At 54.3% G+C, this 16,041-nt stretch overlaps 1 protein-coding gene across 14 annotated transcripts in view; it reads right to left on the bottom strand.

Annotated features, from left to right (window-relative positions):
- RNF123 (ring finger protein 123) overlaps positions 1-16,041 on the bottom strand; it is a 40,949-nt gene that overhangs the window by 18,615 nt on the left and 6,293 nt on the right. For 5 of the 14 annotated variants that reach the window (XR_012431148.1, XR_274648.5, XR_012431146.1 and 2 more), the window contains exons 1-21: positions 15,932-15,981; positions 14,296-14,413; positions 14,034-14,118; positions 6,937-7,016; positions 6,702-6,796; positions 5,914-5,968; positions 5,716-5,801; positions 5,327-5,413; positions 5,032-5,099; positions 4,749-4,874; positions 4,257-4,371; positions 4,066-4,170; positions 3,485-3,610; positions 3,273-3,365; positions 3,128-3,201; positions 2,225-2,342; positions 1,925-2,024; positions 1,689-1,750; positions 1,429-1,500; positions 1,081-1,201; positions 331-432 (exon numbers count right to left, since the gene is read on the bottom strand). Coding sequence is in view for 9 of the 14 variants with exons in the window: in XM_005547144.4 (XP_005547201.1) it covers positions 331-432; positions 1,081-1,201; positions 1,429-1,500; positions 1,689-1,750; positions 1,925-2,024; positions 2,225-2,342; positions 3,128-3,201; positions 3,273-3,365; positions 3,485-3,610; positions 4,066-4,170; positions 4,257-4,371; positions 4,749-4,874; positions 5,032-5,099; positions 5,327-5,413; positions 5,716-5,801; positions 5,914-5,968; positions 6,702-6,796; positions 6,937-7,016; positions 14,034-14,118; positions 14,296-14,377 (1,852 nt within the window). In the remaining 5 variants the exon portion in view is untranslated. Of the gene's footprint in view, positions 1-330; positions 433-1,080; positions 1,202-1,428; positions 1,501-1,688; positions 1,751-1,924; positions 2,025-2,224; positions 2,343-3,127; positions 3,202-3,272; positions 3,366-3,484; positions 3,611-4,065; positions 4,171-4,256; positions 4,372-4,748; positions 4,875-5,031; positions 5,100-5,326; positions 5,414-5,715; positions 5,802-5,913; positions 5,969-6,701; positions 6,797-6,936; positions 7,017-14,033; positions 14,119-14,295; positions 14,415-15,708; positions 15,982-16,041 lie in introns of those variants that run through there. The other 9 variants (XR_012431149.1, XM_045386261.2, XM_045386262.2 and 6 more) reach the window with 9 other exon arrangements.

The following is a 16,041-nucleotide window of genomic DNA, read 5'->3' as shown; positions in this document are numbered from 1 at the left end:
TTGCTCTCGCTGTGCCCTCAGCCCTGCACCAGAGCAGCTTGTGCTCATCCCTGAAGGCAGCTCCGGCAGCACCTGCACACCCCAACCACACCTCACCAAGATCCCTGGTCCCCTGCCAGGCACGCCTGACCCCTATGGCATGGGTGCCGGAGGGAAAGAGAAGCTGCCCAGATGCGGGGCAGGTGGATCAGTATCTCCCAGCCTGAGTGGGTGGAGACTCGGGCACCCTCTGGTGGCCATAGGATGGCTCAGCATCCACAGCTAAGCAGGCTCAGGGACAGTCCCCAACCTGGCCCCAGACCTGTTCTCAACCCACAGGACTGCACACACCTTTGAGGGTCTTCCGCAGGTGCGAGAGGAGGCCCCCCAGACGCTGCAGGTCAAAGTAGTCCACCTTGCCATTATAGAAGACCTGGGGAGGGATGTAGGCCTCTGCGAGGAGTTGAGGAGGCCAGACCAGTGGTCAGGGCCCAGCAGGAAGACCCTCCCCACAGCCCTCCCCTCCAATCTGGCCTAGCACAGCCTGGGAATTCTGGGCTTGGCCACCCACCCACCCAGACAGACAGAGGAATCAGAGCCCAGACCTCCTCTACCTCCTCCCCACCCCTGCCATTTCAGGTCAGAGCCAGCAGCTGCATAACTTGGGGTCATGGGGGTACTCATGGCAGCTGTTCACTCGGGAGAAGCAGAGAGGCCCAGTCTCAGCCCTGTGGGATATCCCCCAATCGAGGGCAGGTAAGGCTCCCACTGACCCTTGGGGACTCAAACACAGGGCCCCCCAGCACCCACCCAAGGCAGCCCTATAAAGGACACACAGAGAAATGGGGGGCGAGGACCAAAGAAAAGAGCCCATAGCGGTAAGAGCCCGTGGGACAGTCAGAGCTAACACAGGATCGGCAGGCCTGGGGTGCAGGGCTCTTGCTGCCCCAGTGGAGAAGGCACCTGCGGCTAGGTAGGACTCAACCAGGCAGGATGCTGGAGACAGCTCCCCACAGGCCCTCAGCTCAGCACTAACATTAGGGGCTACCTTACGCCTGGCTCTGTCTAGCCTCACTGACCTGGGGCCCCAGTGCCACTCACCCTCACTGAAGGAAGCATGGGGATTGGAAGCCTTGTATTCATCCCAATAGTAGCGCAGGGCAGAGATCAGCCGGTGTAAGAAGCAAACCATATACTCAGGGGGGCAGAGCACGGGCATGTTCTGTAGGCACCAGGCATGAAACATGCATTGGTACCAACCCAGAGCTTCGCCCATTCCTCATCCAAGGTCCTGCCCGAGGGTCAAGGGTTTAGCAGGGAGGGAAAAGCAGCAGAGAAAAGCTCGGGGCTAGGCAGGGACAAGGCAGTCCGAGAGGCACCAGGTGCTGAGGGCGTGGCCTGTGTAGTGCAGCCAGGGGTCCACAGTGGGCTGGCCTGGAGGACACCTACCCCCCGGCCACTGGCGTTCTCCTGCAGAAACTTGCGAAACTTGGTCAGGAAGATGTACCTAGAAGCTTCGCCCTTTGAGGGAGGGAAAAGTGAGGCTGTGCTGAGCTGAGAATGCAGGCCCAGACTGGGCTGGCTCAGTGATGCACCTTCCCCCAGCCCCTGCCATGTGAACCAAAGCCAGTCCCCACCCTCTGGGTCTTAAAGCCCAGTGCAGCATCCCTCCCCACAGGGCCCCACCCAGGGCTCTGGGAGTCGCTCACCCCATTGTCATCTTTATTGTCCAGCAGCAGCTTCAGGATTTGGACCTGTAGTTCTTCCACCACTGGAGGTAAAGTGAGGAACATGGCCCTCAGGCTCATGGGTGGATGGGGAGCAGGTTTGGGCCAGGGCTCCACCACCAGGGTTCCCCGAGTCCCACCTAGACATGGGCACCTCCAAGCGCCTTCATGTGCATACACACACCTCCCACCCTACCCTGTGCCCAAAGCAGGCCGACCTTCGATGCGCTTCCTGAGCCGCTGGCAGCCCCGTTCGTAGGCTCGCCGCCGCAGCCGCTCCTCTGCGGTCTCCTCCTTCATCTCTGTGCTCTCTTTGCCCTAGGCAGGGGTAGCAGGTGGAATACAGCAGGGTCACGCAGGACCTAGCCAGGCCTCCTTCACTCAGAACACCCACACCCCATCCCCAGGGCTCCAAGGACCAGGGCCAGTGAAAAGGTCTCATGCTAGGTGCCTGGTGGCCAGGTGCCCAGGCCAGCCCTCACCATGACCTCTGCTCATCTCATTTGGGGTGCACCCACCTCCCTACTGGAGCGGTGGGGCCACCAGGTGGTGGGAATGAGCTCCTGCAGGCCGGCCTCCTCCACACGCAGGGGGCTCTTGATGTAAAAGAAGACGACGGAGCGGAGCACATCGAAGCTGGCGGGTGTCAAGGCAAGGCTCTGCTTGCCCAAGGGCACTCTGCACACCCTCAAGAGTCCTCCCCGGGAGCCCATCCCTGGATGTGCCTACCGCAGCTCTCCCACCACCACAGGGGCATGCTGCTGCTATGTGTCTGACCCCCAGGGCATGCTCCCTGACAAAAAGCTGTGGTGGTTAAGCCCACCAGGTCCAGTACAAAGCAGGTGCACAATAAGGGCTTGTCACAGGAACACATGACTGTCGGATAAGCTGGAGAGAGGGCCTGGGGGCCTTTTCTCAGGCCCCAACTCTGACCTCTGTGTCTTCCAGCTTTGTATCTGCCCCCTGGAGGCTGGAAGACCCCAGACCAAGAAAACGGCTATGAGCTCAGGCTTCCCAGTCAGGGGCTCAAAGCTATGCTCTCTCACTCACTCATGCAGTTCTCAACAATTTTGGGAAGCAGGAAGAGCTGCCTCCTTAAAGATCTTGCAGGAATCCCCAATGTGGAACATGAACAAAAGTGCTGGGCTGTGGCTGAAGAGGGCAGGCCCTGTGGCCCCTCCCACACCTCCACATAGCCCGAGTCTGCAGTCATTCGGAACCCCCTGGCTAGGCTGGCTGGCCAGTCTCAGTCCTTTGCTCTCTCGTCCTTGCTCTGTAGAGAAAGTGCCACATGTTGGGCAGCTCTGGTCCTCCTGATCCTCCGAGGGGACCCCTGGCCTGATGGACACTCTCCTTCCTGGCCTCTGCTGAATCCAGAGGGCACCCCATGTCTGGCCTGCCTGGTAGCAAGGAAAGGATACAGAACATTGCTAAGCAGAAACTTGCGGGACTTCTCATGCCTCAGGATGGCGATAGTGAGCCGCAGGTAATGGATCTGTGGAGAGGGGGTGTTCAGAGTGGACAGGCGAGTCCCAGGGGAATCAGGGCAGGGGCAGGGGCTCCCACCTGTAGGCCCAGGTCTGGGACGATGGGCGAGAACCGGTACAGCCGAAGCAGGGACATCATCAACTGCTTGAGGCAATCTTGTACCTCATAGTCCTGGGGGAACAGATGCCAAGGCAGCCATGATTGGGGCCTTTTCCAAGATTCTCCCTGTATTTTCCCGACCCCAGTGAAGATTGACTGCCAGGCCTGAGGCCTGAGGTCAGGAGCCTCACCTCCATGAAGAGCCACAAGAGGTCCAGGACCTGGTGCACCACGGACTGTGCCTGTGCGGGTGTGCCCTTCTCCACGATGCCCAGCAGGAAGCTCATGAGCACAGCCTCCACCAGGTACACCTTGCGCTGCACCAAGGCCAGGCACTGGTGAGGTGGCAGCCTTCCACTCTGGTCAAGGCACCCCTGCCCTGGCATATGGCCGAGGCAGAAGCCTCAGGCACAGAGCCTTGAGCCACTTGAGCAACACCAAACATAGGTGAGCCCTTCCAGGGTCTGACTGAGGGACAAGAAGGCCATTGCCCCGTGGCTCCTCTAAGGGCTTGGCACATGCAGTTTCCTTGGCCTGTGATGTTATGATCCTTTAGTCTTCCTTCCAGGACATCCCCTGATGCCCTTGGTTGGCAATGTCCCCGTTTCCCTGGAGGACTGACTTTGAGGTCTGAGGGCCCTGGTCACATGGGGCCCCTACCAGGTAATGCTATGGGACCTCGGACACCTCAGTACCGCAGCCCCAAGTGAAGGCACATCTACCATGGGCGTGTCTAGCATGGCGTGTCTCCTCCCCTCCCAATGCTGCTCACCAGGAGCGGTGCAAAGCGATGGAAGATGTGGGCCAGTGTGAGGAGGACGGTGGGCTGGCCCCGCAACCGCCACTTGGAGCTCTCCTTGTCCAACAGCCGTCCCTCCTGTGTGGAGGGGGGAGGAGGGAGAAGTGTGAGGGGCAGGAGGCTGTGGAGGTCCCCCAGCCCGCCAGGCCCAGACCCCAGCTCACCACAGGATCCAGCTCCACACTCAGCACTGCCCGGAAGCAGCCCAGCAACCTCTGTGCCCGCACTAGGTCAGCACTCGGTGGGTCCTGCAGGGGCCGGTAGCCCGCCACTGGGTAGGTGCCAGAGTTAAGCCAGCAACGCCTTATCTGTGGCTCAGACATGCCCACTCCCTCTCCACTGCCCACTCCCTCTCCACTGCCCACCCCCTCAGGGGCCTGGGCTCTAAGGCAGGGCTGGTTTGCATCACAACTTGCCCACTTACTCTCCCTAGGGAGGACGCTTCACATTCCTCATCTGTTCAATGGAGACAAGGGCACCCAACCAACCAGGCTACTGCAAGGAAAGTTGTCTTCGACACCCTACATGGCCCCCCACTAACTCTGCAGCAGCCAGGGCCTGCCACCAGCCCATGGCATCCCTGGGGTAGGGAGTCCCTCATCCCAGCTCCCCCAAGAGCTTCTGAGCAGCCCACAGCCATCTTCACAAAATGATATCGCAGAGGACGGCTGCCAAAGTTGAAGGCCACGGACTCCTTGAAAGAGAGGCTGATGGCTGGGAAGTAGGCCATGCCCAGGCCCCTGGACAGGTTCTCAAAGGCAGTGCCCAGTGATACACCATTCCTGGGGAGAAGGGTGGGTCTGTGAGCCAGTGCTAAGGATGTGGCTGCCCACCCTCAGGCTATCAAACTCAGCCTGGCCCCTTACAGGGCCCAGGAAACTGGGGGCAGTCTTGGGAGGCCCCAGGGACCAGGCCTGGGCATAGAGACAGGAAACTCACAGGCAGAAGGACAGAGTGCCATCATCCAGGTCGATCAGGCAGCTCACAATGTCCCCCGCTGCCCACGCCTGCCATGAGAGGAGGCCTCATCAGATGCACAGAAGCCCAGCAGCCTGCTGGCTCTGAACCCCAGCTGCGTTTCCAGAACCACCCAGGGGAGACTGGCCACAAGGACAAAGGACCTGGGTCCCTGACCCTTCCCTGGTGCCCTATAGTCCTTATGGCTTCCCAGTGGCTCCAAATAAGCTGTAGTGACAGTCATGGGGCGGATGACCCACAGGGGCTTGGCTCTCACCTTGCCATAATTCGTCGTGGTCACGTTCCACTTGCGCACGCGGTTGCCATCATAGGCATAGGAGTTGTGTGTATCTCCAACCCCCTCCTAGGGAGGAAATGCCTGTGAGGTCCCTGGTGAGGCAGGCAGGGGCTGGGCTAGAGCCCACCAATCACCAGCCTTGGACACATATGGCTCTAGAGAAGGGAACAGATGATCTGAGGGAAAGAGTAAGGGGTGTTCTCTGAACTAGGGTGCCTGGGATGGGGTTGGACATGTTTCTTCTCCAGAGGGTAGTCCAGGTTGGTTAGGGTCCTGGGCAGTTCTGAGGGGATCCAGAGACCTGATGAGGCCTGCGGCAGGAGAAGCTCTCCCTGGGCCCAGGGAGGGGTCCCCTCCCCAACTTGTACCTCCTGGTTGAAGCGGCAGCTGATGGTGCACCAGCCGATCTGCATGAGCCCCTGGGAGGAGATGAGGACCTCGTAGACCCATTTCCCTGGAAAGAGCTGAGTTAGGGCCACGAGGTGGACAAAGACTGCCTCTTGCCTCATGCCTGGGCCCTTAAACTTTCTCCCAACTACCTAGGCCACAGCAGGGTAAGGTCTCACCTTTGTACACGCATGTGGTAGAGCGGATGGTGCCAAAGTTGCTGTGTCCAATCACCTAGGTGAAGAAGAGGGGTGGTGGGCTTGCTCCCAGGCACACAGAGCATCTCCCCAGGGGAAAAAGACCCCATCCCCAACTGAGCCAGCCCTGGTGGTATTTGCCTGTGGTGGCCAACACTGCACTGTGCCTGAGGATGGTGGGAGGGGGTACGCTTGTATCAGGAGGGATCCTGGGCCAGGGCAGGATGAGAGAGGGACTCAAGGCTGTGCTGGGAAGGGCTGGGGGCTGAGGCCACATCAAGACTGTTTCAGGGCCGGGCGCGGTGGCTCACGCCTGTAATCCCAGCACTTTGGGAGGCCGAGGCGGGCGGATCACAAGGTCAGGAGATCGAGACCACGGTGAAACCACGTCTCTACTAAAAATACAAAAAATTAGCCGGGCGCGGTGGCGGGCGCCTGTAGTCCCAGCTACTCAGGAGGCTGAGGCAGGAGAATGGCGTAAACCCAGGAGGCAGAGCTTGCAGTGAGCCGAGATCGCGCCACTGCACTCCAGCCTGGGCGACAGAGCGAGACTCCGTCTCAAAAAACAAAAAACAAAACAAACAAGACTGTTTCAGGGCTTTGGTGGGAGAGTTTGAGGACTGAGAACACAATGGTCTGGGGTCATGTCAGGGCAAGTTTTGGCTGCAGCTCCATCAAGATGAGTAGAGAGACTAGGGCCACATCAGGAGGAGCTTGGGGCTGTGTCAGAAGGGACTGGATCTGGGTCTCCAAACCTCACTCTCACTCACCCCCAGCAGGTCATCATCCACCAGGAGAAGCCCCTCAAAGCCACCTGTGTGGTCCAGGACCACAGTGGATGGGCCAAGCCGCCCTTCAACCTGTCCTGAAAAGGGGAGAGGTGGGATCAGGCAGGGAAGAGCATTTGAAAGGATGCATAGGGTGTCCTGAGCTCACCAGATGTCTCCAGGTCCCCTAGGTCCCAGCTCTGCAGCTCCCAACCCCACTACAGAGGCGGCCACATACCCTGGCTTTCCTCCTCTTCATTGTCCACCTGTAGCAACTGGTCCAAATGTTCTGGCAGGTTCTGGAAGTTCAGGGGTTTCCTGGGGAGAGTGAGAGGCTGCCAGGGGTCCACAAGTCCTTGAAATCAGCCAGATGACACTAAATCCCATCCTTTCCCCTGAGCTCACAGTGTGGCTGCCTAGACTCCAGAAAAAGGGCTGTGCCTAGTCCGAGACTCTGGCACGCAGGTCAGAAGGCTGAATTATCCACTAAATTCAAAAGTATAACCAGTCCAGGCCGGGCATGGTGGCCCATGCCTGTAATCCCAGCACTTTGGGAGGCCAAGGCAGGCTGATCACCTGAGGTCAGGAGTTCGAGACCAGTCTGGCCACATAGTAAAACCCCATCCCTACTAAAATACAAAAATTAGCTGGGTGTGGTGGTGTGTACATACAATCCCAGCTACTTGGGAGGCAGAGGCAGGAGAATCACTTGAACCTTGGTGGGGCAGAGGTTGTAGTGAGCCGAGATCGTGTCATTGCACTCCAGCCCGGGCAACAAGAGTGAGACTCTATCTCCAAAAAAAAAAAAAAAAGTACAATCGGTTCAACCTGGTGCACTTCAGGACTGTTAAAAAAAATAGGCCAGGCGCGGTGGCTCACACTTGTAATCCCAGTACTTTGGGAGGCCGAGGCAGGCGGATCACAAGGGCAGGAGATCGAGACCACGGTGAAACCCTGTCTCTACTAAAAATACAAAAAATAGTCAGGCGCGGTGGCTCAAACCTGTAATCCCAGCACTTTGGGAGGCTGAGACGGGTGGATCACGAGGTCAGGAGATGGAGACCATCCTGGCTAACACGGTGAAACCCCGTCTCTACTAAAAAATACAAAAAACTAGCTGGGCGAGGTGGCGGGCGCCTATAGTCCCAGCTACTCGGGAGGCTGAGGCAGGAGAATGGCGTAAACCCGGGAGGCGGAGCTTGCAGTGAGCTGAGATCCGGCCACTGCACTCCAGCCTGGGTGACAGAGCGAGACTCTGTCTCAAAAAAATAAATAAATAAATAAATAAAAATTAAAAAAAAAAAATACAAAACATTAGCTGGGTGCGGTGGCGGGCACCTGTAGTCCCAGCTACTCAGGAGGCTGAGGCAGGAGAATGGCATGATCCCAGGAGGCGGAGCTTGCAGTGAGCCAAGATCGCGCCACTGCACTCCAGCCAGGGGGACAGAGTGAGACTCAAAAAAAAAAAATAGGGGCTCACTCTTGCAATCCCAGCACTTTGGGAGGCTGAAGTGAGCAGATCACGAAGTCAGTAGTTCAAAACCAGCCTGGCCAACATGGTGAAATCCCAACTCTACTAAAAATACAAAAAGTAGCTGGGCTTGGTGGTGTGTACCTGTAATCCCAGCTACTTGGGAGGCAGAGGCAGGAGAATTGTTTGAACCCGGGAGGTAGAGGTTGCAGTGAGCCATGATAGCGCCACTGCACTCCAGCCTGGGTGACAGAATAAGACTCAAAAAAAAAAATAAGTCTCCAAAAAAAAAATACATATATATATATGTACACATATATACATATATAGTGTATTATATTTACATATAACTATCTATATACATATTTTATATACTATATAGTAGCCCTCTCTAAGTCTTAATTCCTTCATCTGTAAAAACAGAATAATGGCTTATGTCAGAGATGCTGTGAAGAGCCCAGGGAATAACATGTGCTGTCTGCATAGCACATAACCTGCCCACTCTCAAAGGTGGCTGTGTTGATGATGTCTGGAAGAAGGAGGCTGGGAGAAATGCTGGTTCCCAAAGTGGTCAGTACCAAGGCTACCTAGTCCAGCCCTTGCCCCTAGGCCTGTGGTTCCTTTGGGGCAGATTCCAGTCTCGCCACCACCCAGCCAGGGGAGTCTGTGTTGAATGGGACATGTCCTGGAAGTATGAAAGGCTCAGCCCTCTGAGCTGCTGGATGGCTTTGTCCTGTACCCGCCAATCCATAAATGATCAGCAGAGCACATGTCCCACCTACTCGAGCCAAAAGAGTTGGGAAAAATCTGTCTGGGTGGCCCCCTCATCCTCTCAACACACATGCCTAGAGGGAAAAGGGTACTGTCTAATGCCAGTCAGTGCTGTCCTGAGCTCAGCTCCCAAGAATAGCAGGGAGTGAGGTGGTGGTAACCAGCAGGACTCAGGCAGAACGGAGGCCCATTACATACCTGGCTACCCACAGGCTGCCACCACCTGCTCTTCCACCTTTAATGCCAGTTTCTCCCTACTCATCCACACAGACAGAAGGCTCTGGAAGGGGACGAAGATGGGACAAAGCACCCTGACAAGGTAGCCACTACCCAGGCTCAAGGATCACATATTCCCCCAGTGTAAGTCACTCCCAGCCCTGAGCTATAGGAGCGGAGATGCACAAAGGGCCCTCCCCACTCCTGCTCAGTCCCAGGCCAAGGCCAGGTGGTGGCTATGCAGTTGGGGTGCTCAGCTAGCGGCACAGAAGGCTAAAGCCAACCCCATCTCTGAATACCCCAGTGGGCCCAAGGATAAAGCAGCCTTCCTCAAAAGCAGTTATAGGCCAAGCATGGTGGCTCACACCTGTAGTCTCAGCACTTTGGGAGGCTGAAGTGGGAGAATCACTTGAGCCCAGGGGTTTGAGACCAGCCTGGGTGACACAGTAAGACCCTGTCTCTTAAAAAAAAAAAAAAAAAAAAAATTAGTTGGGTGCTGTGGCATGTGCTTGTGGTCCCAGATATGTGGGAGGCTTAGGTGGGAGGATTCCTTGAGCCAGGGACTTTAAGGTTGCAGTCAGCTATGACTGTGACATAGCGAGACCCTGTCTCAAAAGAAAACAATTCTTAACAAGCCCACACTTGGGACGGCTACTCTTGTATCAGACCCCAAAAGTCGTGTGCCTGATCCTGACAGCAGACTGCACATATCTGTGGGCAGTCGGCCTGAGAGCCACCACTGAGTGCCTGCAGCGCTGCCCATTTGGCCAAGACTAGCAACTTGCCTGACCTTTTTGGATCTCCTAGGCCCCAGTTCAGGGCCCTGAAACCCCATAACCACTGACTGATGGCCCTACCACCTGCTCTCTCTCCTGGCGGCCACAGCAGCAGCAGCAGCAGCAGCAGGACCATCTCTGGTATCACATGAGGTAGGGATCAGATGGCTCTGGGAACAGGCCAGGACTGAGTATGGGGTGGGGGTGGGCAGGAACTCTCTGCAAGCAGAAACTTTCTGACCACCACAGCTACTTAAATGGAACAGGTAATGATGCTGCCTTTTGGACCTGCCTAAAGAGCAGAAGTCGTGAAAGACAGAACAGCTAAGGCTGCTGAGGGGGTGAGAGACAGGGACAACCGTGCCTCACTGCAGGGAGGGAGAACCTACTTGATCCTCTGAAGAAGTAATCTGGCAACAGTCTTAAAAGTGACTGCAATTCAAACACTCTAGCCACACGACTCCAGCCCTGGGCATCCTCACAGCATTGTTTACAAAAGCAAAAGTCCTTCCAAACTAGGGCAGTTGTATGGGCCACAGCAGACCCCCGGCCCTAAAGACGCTCAGTAAGATAAATTGATAATGTGGAAAAATACTCTCGGGATAACATTTGATGATAAAAATAGGATGCAAACTTCTATAAACTTTTGGAAGTGAGGGACATGTCCATTACCTTGAGAGTAGTGATGGTTTCACGGGTTATATGTTAACACTTATCAAATTGTATACTTTAAATATGTGTAGTTTATTGTATATTAATCATAGCTCAATAAAAATGTTTTAAGAACTAAAGGTGACAAATTTTTTTAAAGTTTTCTATACAGCATAATCTGAACTACATACATTATGAGATAAAGAAAACAGACATGAAGTTAAAAAGCTTCTGCAGAGCAAAGTAAATGATCAACAAAGTGAAGAGACAGCCCACAAATGGGAGAAAATATTTGCAAACTACCCATCTGACAAGGGATTAATAACCAGAATATATAAAGAACGCAAACAACTCTATCGGAAAAAAACTAATAATTCCATCAAAAGATGGGGAAAATATACGAATAGGCATTTCTCAAAAGAAATCATACGAATGGGCCAGGCATGGTGGCTCATGCCTGTAATCCCAGCACTTTGGGAGGCCGAGGCGGGCGGATCACGAGGTCAGGAGATCAAGACCATCCTGGCTAACACGGTGAAACCCTGTCTCTACTAAAAATACAAAAAAATTAGCCTGGCGCGGTGGCGGGCACCTGTAGTCCCAGCTACTCGGGAGGCAGAGGCAGGAGAATGGCGTGAACCCGGGAAGCGGAGCTTGCAGTGAGCCGAAATCGCGCCACTGCACTCCAGCCTGGGCGACAAAGTGAGACTCCGTCTCAAAAAAAAAAAAAAAGAAAAAGAAAAAAAGAAAACATACGAATGGTAAACAAGCATATGAAAAGGTATTCGCTGGGCGCGGTGGCTCAAGCCTGTAATCCCAGCACTTTGGGAGGCCGAGACGGGCGGATTACGAGGTCAGGAGATCGAGACCATCCTGGCTAACACGGTGAAACCCAGTCTCTACTAAAAAATACAAAAAACTAGCTGGGCGTGGTGGCGGGTGCCTGTAGTCCCAGCTACTTGGGAGGCTGAGGCAGGAGAATGGCATGAACCCGGGAGGCGGAGCTTGCAGTGAGTCGAGATCTGGCCACTGCACTCCAGCCTGGGCGACAGAGTGAGACTCCATCTCAAAAAAAAAAAAAAAAAAAAGAAAAGGTATTCAATGTCACTGGTCATCAGAGAAATGCAAATCAAAACTACAATGAGATATCATCTCACCCCAGTTAAAATGACTTATATCCAAAAGACAGGAAATAACAAATGCTGGCGAGGATGTGGAACAAGGGAACCCCTGTACGCTGTTAGTGGGAATGTAAATTATGATAGTGCAATCACTATCAAGAACAGTTTGGAGGTTCCTTAAAAAACTAAAAATTGGCCAGGTGTGGTGGCTCATGCCTGTAATCTCAGCACTTTGGGACGTCGAAGTGGGAGGATCACCTGAGGCCAGGAGTTCGAGACCAGCCTGGCCAACGTGGTGAAACCCCCATCTCTACTAAAAATACCAAAATTAGCAGGGCGTGGTGGTGTGTCTGTAATCCCAGCTACTCGGGAGGCTGAGGCAGGAGAATCGCTAGAACTCGGGAGGCTGTAGTGAGCCAAGATCATGCCACTGCACTCCAGCCTGGGCAACAAGAGCAAAACTCCGTCTCAAAAAAAAAAAAAAGCTAAACTAAAAACTGAGCTACCATAAGATCCAGCAGTCCCATTGCTGGGTATATACCTGAAAGAAGGGAAATCAGTATATCGAAGAGATATCTGCATTCCCATGTTTGTTGCAGCACTGTTCACAACAGCCAAGATTTGGAAGCAATCTAAGTGTCCATCAGCAAATGAATAAAGAAAACATGGTACATATACACAACGGAGTACTATTCAGCCATAAAAAAGAATGAGATCCTGTCATTTGCAACAACATGGATGGAACTGGAGGTCACTATGTTAAGTGAAATAAGCCAGGCAGAAAAAGACAAACATTGCATGTTATCACTTACTTGCGAGAGCTAAAAATTAAAACAATTGAACTCATGCAGGCAAAGTATTGGATGGTTACCAGAGGCTTGGAAGGGTAGTGTAGGGCTTGTGGGGAGATGGAGATGGCTAATGGGTACAAAAAAATAGAATTAATAAGACCTATCTGGTAGCAGAACAGAGTGACTACAGTAAATAATAATTGTACATTTAAAAATAACTAAAAGAGTATAACTAGATTGTTTATAACACAAAGGATAAATGCTTGAGGGGATGGATACCCCATTTCCCATGATGTGGTTATTATGCATTGCATGCCTGTATCAAAGTATCTCAGGTACCCCATAAATATATATACCTACTATATACCCACAAAAATTAAAAATTAAAAATGTAACACAAAGAAAACAGAAAAGAATCACATTTGAATGGTCATGTTAAAATAACAAGATAGCAGGTGCTTTTCCTTCTTTTTTTTGAGACAGCGTCTTGCTCTGTCACCCAGGCTAGAGTGCAGCGGCATGCAGAGGCCAGCTCACTGCAGCCTCAACCTCCTAGGCTCAAGTGATCCTCCCACATCATCCTCCCTAATAGTGGGACTACAGGTGCACGCCACCATGCCCAGTTAATTTCTTTTTTTTTTTTTTTTTTTTTTTTTGAGACGGAGTCTCGCTTTGTCGCCCAGGCTGGAGTGCAGTAGCCGGATCTCAGCTCACTGCAAGCTCCGCCTCCCGGGTTTACGCCATTCTCCTGCCTCAGCCTCCCGAGTAGCTGGGACTACAGGCGCCCACCACCTCGCCCGGCTAGTTTTTTGTATTTTTTTAGTAGAGACGGGGTTTCACCATATTAGCCAGGATGGTCTCGATCTCCTGACCTCGTGATCCGCCCGTCTCGGCCTCCCAAAGTGCTGGGATTACAGGCTTGAGCCACCGCGCCCGGCCAAATTTCTATATTTTATTGTAGAGATGGGGTCTCGCCATGTTGCTCAGGCTGGTCTTGAACTCCTGGACTCAAGCAATCCACCCACCTTGGCCTCCCAAAGTGCTGGGATTACAGGTGTGAACCACTGTGCCTGGCCCTCTGTCTCTAAGTTTCTGCTAAAATGTACTTGTAACTTTTATACTGACTACACTTCAAAGTATTAAACTTGTAAAGAAAAGGCCCTGGAGGGGTTTGTTCTTTACAAGATCAGTCAGAAGCTACAAGGGGCCAGGCTGAGGCCAAGGTGTGGGCAGGTACATGCAAGGCCAGATGCTGGGTGTGGAGTAGGTGCCAGGTGCTAGCTGGGCATGAATGCGCACCTGCTCCCTGACCTCTGCTCCCTGATTCTCAGAAGGAACTAGCACTGCCTGGAGACAGGAAGAAGCAGACAGAGTATGGAAGGCAGACTCTCTGGCCAGAGATCTTGCAGCCAGGAGCACAGTAAGAACAGAGCCTAAGCCTATCTGTCCAGAGCCCAGGCTCCCTTTCCCTACAACTGCAGCCTCCCTGCTCTGGTCTGGTCCAGCGGAGTGAGGAGGGGCCACCCACCCAGCCATACCTGCTGGTGGCTGCTGGGGGTACATGGTCAGAAGAGGAAAAGATGCGGTTCAGGTAGTCATTCAGCAGCTTCTCCTGCACAATGCCTGAGCCACAAGTCAGAAGGGAGAAAAGGGCCACATGATCAGTGTAGCTCCTGGCCCCTGCAGGCCCCAGAGACTTCTGGTCTTAGGCCAGCCACAGATGCAGCAAGGCCTGAGGCCTTTGTCCCTTCCTTCTCCTCCCAACAAGAGGAGCCTCCTTCCTTCCCTGCCAGCCCTTACCTGTGACCCTGGATTTCTCAGCATCTGAGGTCAGCCTATAGCTCTTGCGGGAGAAAGACATGCCGGCCCCCTTGGATGCCATCCTTCATCTCTTATGGGCAGCCAGTGGTCCTGGAGGCTGAGCCAGACACAGAGCCTGTCTACTCAGGGCCAGTCAGGGGCCCCCAAACCTGACCTCAGTCCTGCCATGGCAGGAAGGCTTGGGAGCAGGTGAGGCCAGGGGCATGCACACTAACATATAGGGCAGGAGAATGCAGGGGCTCCCAGCTTCCTACACAGGGAGGGTAGCCGGGGTCTAGGCCCATGTGACAGGGACCACTTCTTGTTCTCCAGTGTCCCTGTGCCCAGCACAGGCCTGGGCAGAGAGCAGGTACCAGATACATTTTTGCTGAACCATAACTAAATGTCTCAGCTCTGTGGAAATCAGACCAAAATGTCATAAGTGAGGTGTCCTGGGGCAGAGCCCCTGTTTCCATCTCAGTTGTAAGCCATCCTGAGTCCAGCTCACAACCAGAAGCGAGAGTCCTACACATTCCCCCAAGTGCAGACCACCACTGGTCTGGTCATCTCTAGCCATAAGTCCCACTTACTCCCCACAAGGCTGGAGGCTCTTTCCTCAGCCCTGGGTTCCTCCCTTCTTTTATCCATGGTCCTGATAGTTCCCCTGTTTCCACTCACACATGGGGCCTCCCACCTCATCCAAGCACCACCTTTGCCCAGGCCTCATGGCAAACTCCACTGGTCCTCCTAGTGCATCTATCCCTCATATCATGTTGCTGCTGCAGCTGCCCCAGAACCTGCACTGAGTCCCTGGTGCTGGTCTCACTGATGTGTAGCTGTGCTGTCCAACACAGCAGCCATCATCCACATGAGGTTACTTAAATTTAAAGTTGTAAAAATTAACAATTAGATTTCTCAGTTGCCTTAGCCACATTTCAAGAGTTCAATGACCGCAAGTGGCTAATGGTTACTTTATTGGACAGCACAAAGGTAGGACATTCCCACCACCATATAAAGTTCTATTAGACAGCGCAGGTCTAGAGTTTCGCTCTGCAGCACTGCCTTAGCCAGCACTCCCTACTCTGCAGCTCAGCCTCTTATCTCACCCCAAACAGACCCTCTACTCCCGCCACAAACCCTTGTGGGTCTGCACCACGCCTGCCCCTCGGGAAGGTGGTTTTCCCGACCTCGGGCCCTCGGTGGGCGTCCGTGATCGGTGCCCCTTCACTACCAGAGTAGTTGAAGGTCTGATTAAACGCAGTCATTCATTTGATGAGCAAACCTTCGAGACACCCACTCCGGGTGTCAGTTGCTGAGGACCCAGGTGAGAGACGGACCTTGTCCCCGCCCGGGGACTCCCTGTCACGGCTATCCCATCCAGCCCCGCCGGGGTATTCGGGCTCAAAACCTAACCTACTCCGCCGTCTGGGAGCCCAAGGACAGCGAGGGCGGGGTATGGCTCCCCCAAGTCGCCCCCGCCTGGCCCCAAGCTCCAGAGGACCTGCCAGAACAGCTCCCGCTCGGAGTTTAGCACCACGATCCCTGCGCTGCAGCTGCCCTCGCACTGGACTAGCCTGGACCGCGAAGGGAGCAGCCGGAACCCGCCAGGCTCAGAGCCCAGCCGCCCCTCACTCACCCCGAGCCTCGGCCGCGGCGACCCGGCTCACAACATCCGCCCAACCTCTTGGCTACGGCGTCCGTCCAGGGCCAAATCACGCGCACGATCGCGCGCAGCGCCTCCAGCCG

This window comes from Macaca fascicularis, chromosome 2 (assembly GCF_037993035.2).
Source record: "Macaca fascicularis isolate 582-1 chromosome 2, T2T-MFA8v1.1".
NCBI lineage: Eukaryota > Metazoa > Chordata > Mammalia > Primates > Cercopithecidae > Macaca > Macaca fascicularis.
This window is presented reverse-complemented; position numbering and strand designations above follow the sequence as displayed.